Below are 7,415 nucleotides of genomic sequence, written 5' to 3' on the forward strand. Positions count from 1 at the left end.
CATAAGACTAAAATTTTATCATCTTAATTAATCTCACATTAAATATTATCAAAACACTAATTATTTTTAAACTATAACATAAGTGATATTAGAAAATATTATTTATTTATTATAGTCACCCTAGTTAAAAAATATTAAAAATTAATTTTTAAACAAATATTAATTTTTTTTAAAATTATTTTATTTATTTTAAAATTTAAATCCTAAATTCTAAATTATAAACACTAAATCCTAAATTTTAAAAAAAATTAGACTTAAACATAATGACGAATATCAACTAACTAAAATTGGATTACCTAAAATTTCTCATACAACAATTAATTCAACTAAAATATTTATTTCAGATGTACCTACCTACCCCAAAAAAAAAAAAAAAAAACTTAGATTCAGGTCAACCTCAAAGACGTCCTTTCTATGAGAACATACATTGCCATCAAAAAGCCAAGTCCTTTCTCATTTGCTCTGTCTTTGTCTCTGTTTCAAAAGTCCAAACACAAAAAAAACCTCGTACATAAATCTTCAATGGCGTCCCTACTCAAAATATTTTCGGTTTCACCAAGAACATCATTATCATCATCATCATCTACCACAACTGTTCATTCTCGACCTCCTCTTGCACCATTTTTCCCTCCCTCATTCACTAGTAAGTTAACTATTGAGGTTCTCAAATTAAATACCCTTTTGGATTTTCTTTTATATTTCCTAAACCCAAGTTGCCAAATGATCCTGCATGCATCCGATGCATTGTTTATTTGTTTCTAAGAAGCCAAACATTGTTTAAAGGTTGCTCCTTTTTATGCTTTTGGTTGTTTGTATTTACATTATTGCAGGGAGGAGAATAGCCATTAGAGCAGCTGGAAATCAAGGTCATTTATTATAATTTTCTTAATTTATTTTTTTAAAAATGGTTTCTTTTTGTTGTTCATTTCCCATTGTTTAGTACTATTTCTCACACATTTTATTTATTTTATATTTGGGGGTTTGAGCAGTTGATGAACCTAACCAACAAACTAAAACCGGTTCAAGCTTCAATCAACTTCTTGGTATTAAAGGAGCAGCCCAAGAAACTGTGAGTCAACCACATTGCAAATAATTTTCCTCATTCTCTTATTTAGATTTGTGATTTTTTTTTTATATTTTAAATTACGCTGCCATACTTCGCATATAAATCTGAATATGTATCTTTTACAATCTGTCAGTGCCTGTTATTCTGTTAATGTGCACTAAGTTAGTATCAATTATTGGCATATCTATGAGTTCATTGCATTGTCAATGCAACAAGCTAAGTAATTCAATGGTGTAGATTTTATTAAAAAAAAAAAAAATAAATTGATATAGAAAAAATACTTCATAAAATCTACCCATTAGATCATTTAATGCATTCCATGTTGTGCAGAACAAATGTAAGGTTCGTCTTCAACTCACAAAACCTGTGACTTGGCCTCCATTAATTTGGGGGGTAGCTTGTGGTGCTGCTGCCTCTGGTAACTTCATCAATTTTACCATTACAATAATTAATTAAATGTTGCATGCGTGGTCATAACTAGGGAAGACAATAGATATCATGTCCCCTGCCCACGTTCCCTTTTAATTCTCCACGCGGGAGAGGTGAATACCTGCGGGTATCTATGAATATTAATCCTTAAAACTAAAAAAAATTAACACAACCATAGTATAATCCAATACAATTCAACCAAATTTATCATCTTACAACACAATCCAAAGACAAATTTTGTACAATCCACAAACACATAAAATCTCCAACCTACACAAAAAAGAAAATGAAATAGAAATAACCATCCGTACACCTAATGAAATGAACATCCGATATATCTATTGTTCACATTGTTCACCAATTTTGTTGGTTACCTATACTTTTCAAATAATATAACATATATAACCTTTATATATAAGTGAGGGTATTTTAATAAATTCACCCGTTGCGGGGATTTGGCATCCTCATTTATTCGCGGGTCCCCGTTAAGCTCTCCATTGCGGGTACTACCCACAGGCCACAGGTACCCGCTTTGGCGTGTATTTTTGTCACCCCTAGTCATAATAAAAATTGGTCATACATATTTTATCCTAAGATCAAAGTTAGTGCTTTAGATTTTAATGCATTGAGACATTGACTATAAATTTAGCTATGTGATTTGAATCATTCAAATCTCTGATAATGTTAAGGAAATTTCCACTGGGATTTTGAGGATGTTGCTAAATCAATTGTGTGCATGATGATGTCTGGTCCATTTCTCATGGGATATACACAGGTACTGATAGATGTGATTGTTGTTCAATGTTTCCCTAGCTGCTATTATTGAATGTAACAAATAAATTGACTTGATGATGCTAAATTGTTGGGGTGTTCAATCTTTCAGACTATGAATGATTGGTATGACAGAGAAATTGATGCAATAAATGAACCTTACAGACCAATTCCTTCTGGAGCAATATCTGAGAATGAGGTCTGTTGTAAATTTCAAATTTTTTTAATTGTGAGAGATTAACTTGTCCGGTAGGTTAATTAAATTTTTTGTTACATACCTAAAAGGCATTATTATTTTGTCAGTGACGAGACAAAAGATTTACTGTACTCTTATTGTGAGCATGTATTCTGCTAAAAACTGTGCAGGTAATAGCTCAAATATGGTTTCTGCTACTAGGAGGCCTAACCTTGGCTGGTATATTGGACATATGGGTGGGTGCAGTAGTACACTTACAATATTAATAGTTCAATGATCCATCTCTTTTAAGTTGGTGTGAATTTATCTATGACAAGTTTGGGTTGCTAAAATGTTCTATTTTTCAGGCAGGGCATGCTTCTCCTACAATATTTGATCTTGCACTAGGTGGATCTCTGGTCTCTTATATATATTCTGCACCTCCTTTTAAGGTATTTATTAAATTTCTAAACTTTTAATATCGTAAAATATACTTTTTATTCATAATATTTTCAAAAAATTTAAAAAGATTTATTATTAATTTTTAAATGTCAAGAATTAAATAACTTTTTTTTCTACAAATTTTATCTTTTATTATTCAAAATTTCAAAACTTTAACCCCAGCCCGAATTCTAATCCTTCGACTCCAAAATCCACCCCCCCCCCCCGCCTGCCTAGTCCTCCCCCTACGTTTGCCTTTGCCTCGCCCTCCTTTCTCAGCCATGACCCTCGCCTTCCTCGCCTTTGGACAATGTTTTTTTCCATTGTCCAAATGGAAGATGGCTATTTGGAAAATTGTTAGAATGTTGTATATGACTGTTTATATTTGTGAAGTGTGGAAAAAACTGCAAGAAAATAAGTCATTTACAAATATAAATTCTACAGGATTGTTTTGAAAATACATTAAAGTTATAATTTAATAACTTTTAATTGGTACAACTTAAAAGTTTTAAACATACCGAGACCATCAAATTTCATGCTGAGTTAGTGTTTTAGAATAGAGGATGATTAAAGGGTAAAATTTGAAAAAAAAGGTTGACTAATTGTTATTTATAAAAAATTAACAAAAGATTATTTTTGAAACTTATCAAAGACATTAGGGACAAAATTAAAACAAATTAAATACTAAATATTTTTGAAACTCATTGTAGGGCCCCAAAAAAAAAAACATTACGCTTTCTAGTAATATCTTCTGTTGACCAAAGAAAACATGGAAGACAAAAACAAGTTTTTCTTCTATCTCAGGCATATTAATCCTTCTGTATATGTGCTGATTTTAAATAAAACATGTAATTTGGTACCCGATTTAGAAAGGTGAGTTTACAACTATATTGTCTTCCATGTCTTTTGTTTAAAGAAGATATTATTTCATCACTTGTTTCGTTTATCTTGTATTGTCATTTGTCTAAGCTTCACAAGTGTTCTAATTTTTCTAGTTAAAACGAAATGGATGGATAGGAAACCTGGCCCTTGGAGCAAGTTACATCAGTTTGCCATGGTGTGGTACATTTTTACTGTGCTAAGAGATCTAGTAGCCAGTTGCTATTGATTTGATTTATTTGGTTCTTTTTTTTTCAAGTTACTAAAATTCAGTGTTTTGGTATTTATCCATTGCATGCTGAAGTAGAGTTAGTTAGTTCTAAACATGAATGCTGCTTAGCTTATTTATTTTCAAGAAGAAGAGGCCAGGAGGTCATTATTTTTCGAAAAAAATGCTATGTACACACCAAAAATCAATCACCGAATTCGCTACTATGTGTATTTATATATAAATACATATGTAATTTAACTTTTTTTCAAAGTGTATTTTGTATTCCAACATAATTTGGTGGCTAATTTTTTGTGTACACTTAATATGGTTGTTTTCAAAATTAAGAAATATAAAGGCCTGTTTAGTTTGAAAAACATTTTGTACTTTCATTTTTAAAATTTTATGAAGAAAAAAAAGTGAAAATTATAATAAAAATAATACATACAATTCTTTGTTTATTGTTTTTTACTCTATTTTGTTTTTGATAAAATCTTGAAAAATAAAACTAAAAAATGATCAATGTCACAAGTTATTACTACTAGTATGTGATTATTTCATCAATTTCTCTTACTAACAGGTTGGCTGGTCAGGCTTTGTTTGGGACTCTATCAGCAGATATAATTTTTCTCACACTATTATACAGCATAGCTGGAGTATGTACTACCATATATATATATATATATATATATATATATATATATATATATATATATATATATATATATAGGGTTAAGTTTTTGATCATGATAAAAATTAGTGATCTATAGTTTTTTAATTTCATTTATTTTACGAAATATTTTTACCAATCACACTAAAACTTTGCAAAACCAAAATTATAAATTGCTAATTTTAAATGACCAAGAATTTATTTGATCCTATATGAATTATGAAAATAAATATGTCAAATATATAGTATTGGTGATCCTTATAATATTATTGCTTAATTTCTGCATGACATATAATTGTAGTTTGGGGTTGGTATTGTCAATGACTTCAAAAGTGTGGAAGGGGACAGAGCTCATGGTCTTCAGGTATATATACTTATGCTCTGATTTTTATTCTGATCTCTTGACTTGACTTTATTAATTAGTTAGAATATGAACTTTTCTGATCTGTGTCTCAGAAATTTTATGATATACCTTTATGAAACAGTCTATTCCAGTTGCTTTTGGTGCTGAAACAGCAAAGTGGATATCTGTTGGGGCTATTGACATTACACAATTACTTATTGTTGGTACATTTTGATTCCTCTGTAGCTAAATTATGGATACGTGTTTTCATAATTATAGTCGTTATCGTATTTTATATGATATGTTAATAATTTATTATTTGATGTGATGTGCGTCTTAGAAAACAAGTCGCCACAATATTTGATTTAGTGGCGGTTGTATCAACAGTAAACCGTTTTCAACATTAAGGACAATGTTCCACCAAGCGTCAACGAACCGGTTGGCTACCGTTTTAAACCGCCACAAAAACAAATTTTAACCATTGCAATATGTCAACTATGCTGTACTGAGTCTTAATATCGAATAGGTTTAAACGAAGTAAAATGTATGTATTTAGAATGGCATAATAACTTGATATCTTGAAAATTTAGGTCAAAATGTAAAACCTAACCTGAAAAATTCAGGTAGAATTGTGCTCGTTTCAGTTGCACATGCTGTAGCATCCCTAGCAGCAAACAAATTTTTGTGTGGAATGCGCATAATAATCTTAGACTAAAATTGAATTATTGAATTAGATTACATTAGTATATATTATTAACGACATTATTATACTATTCATGGTTGCAGGATATCTACTTGGGGCTGGTAAACCATATCACGCTTTGGCTTTACTCCTCTTGACAGTTCCACAAGTCATTTTTCAGGTAAAGTAACGACACATCACATGCATTTTTATAAAGGATTTCAAAATTATTCTTCTATTTTCTGGTCTTGATTCTATATTTTAATAATTGCGCATTTAAGATGTAATTGTTAATCATCATAGTTTCCTAGATATACCTCGTATGTGTGTGTTGACTTAGCTAGTAGCTAGCAATAGTCATGCTATAGTATAAACCTTTCAATAGAGTACATATTGTCCTTTAATTTGAAAAAATAAAAACAGAATACTTCACTCTTAAAAAATATGAAAATTCCCTTCTAAGTACTAAATGATTAGCTTATTGCCTTTTGCCTCTCAGTTCCAGTACTTCCTCAAGGACCCTGAGAAATACGATGTTAAATATCAGGTACATGTTCACCACGTAAAACTTTGGTTGATACTATCTCTCTGTTTCTTAAATAAAATAGTTTAGACACATTTTCTTTATGTATGTTCTTATAAATTAGTTTTCTCTTTTTCAATTATCTATTATTGAAATATATGTCTTATGGCTTTATATTGTTAAATAATTTTTTATATATGTATCATAAATTTCAATCATTTAACCGTTCAATCACATTATCTTATTTTAATGTTTGCAGGCTAGTGCACAGCCATTTCTGGTACTTGGCATGTTGGTGACTGCTCTTGCAAGTTGCCACTGATGATTAGTTAATGTACAAAAGTTACATAGGAAGCCAAGGAATTCATATAGATCGAATTAATAATTAGATGAAGAAGTGATATTATTAAGATAGGTGCATTCTAGTATATTTCATTTTTTCTTTTTGGTGCCGTTTAATTATTCCATGAGGTTTAATTAAGAAATGTCTTTCTAGGAAGCCTAACAAATTAAACACAATGTACTATTTTGACACAACGATTTCCTTTCATGTTTTTTAGAACTTACTGTCAGGAGGAAAGGAATATTACTTGTGTTAATTCTGGTATAACTGTGTAATTAACTAGTTTATAACTACTTTCCTCACTTGGATATATAAATCATATTTGTCCCTAACTATATATAATGTTGCTCTTGGCTGCTTCTTCATTCAAATTGGCTGCTTCTTATATATTCAGTGAGGAGATTTTCAACTAACATGAGAGTTTGGATGGTTGACTTGTTTTTTAAGTCAAGAGTGGAAGTTTATATAGAGGGCATCCATCTTTAGCAAGTGCTAACTTGACTGTTAATACAAAGTTTCATAGAAAAAGAATACAATTCAACTAGGTAAAATGGTACAATATTCAACTTTTTATTACAATAATTTAAAAAAAATAAAATAAACACATCTAAAAATTATGAATAGATTTAGTGTCTTTTAAAAATTAAATACATATTCAAAATACAAACTAAATAAAACTAAAATTTAAAATTTAAAATTTAAATTTCTATTTCAGATTTAATATATTTAATTATTAATATATTATAATTTAAATACATATCTAAAAATAAAATATTCAAAATTCAAAAATTTTGATTTTAAAATTATAAAATAAACTTTAAACCATCTAATTATTAACTAAACCAATACAAAATACTCAAAGAAGTCATCCTCGGTGCACATGAA

General features: G+C 29.5%; 1 protein-coding gene across 1 annotated transcript; it reads left to right on the forward strand.

The window, feature by feature from the left end:
* The first annotated feature begins 414 nt into the window (after window positions 1–414).
* LOC112797059 (chlorophyll synthase, chloroplastic) lies at window positions 415–6,862 on the forward strand. Its single transcript, XM_025839813.3, has 15 exons — window positions 415–643; window positions 831–866; window positions 990–1,069; window positions 1,397–1,484; window positions 2,185–2,270; window positions 2,379–2,465; window positions 2,633–2,698; window positions 2,810–2,893; window positions 3,878–3,939; window positions 4,550–4,625; window positions 4,941–5,003; window positions 5,125–5,206; window positions 5,769–5,845; window positions 6,164–6,211; window positions 6,447–6,862. The coding sequence occupies exons 1-15, from the start codon at window positions 415–417 to the stop codon at window positions 6,507–6,509; spliced, it is 1,227 nt and encodes a 408-aa protein (XP_025695598.1). The 3' UTR covers window positions 6,510–6,862.
* The last annotated feature ends 553 nt before the right edge of the window (window positions 6,863–7,415 follow it).

This window comes from Arachis hypogaea, chromosome 4, assembly GCF_003086295.3.
Source record: "Arachis hypogaea cultivar Tifrunner chromosome 4, arahy.Tifrunner.gnm2.J5K5, whole genome shotgun sequence".
Lineage (NCBI taxonomy): Eukaryota > Viridiplantae > Streptophyta > Magnoliopsida > Fabales > Fabaceae > Arachis > Arachis hypogaea.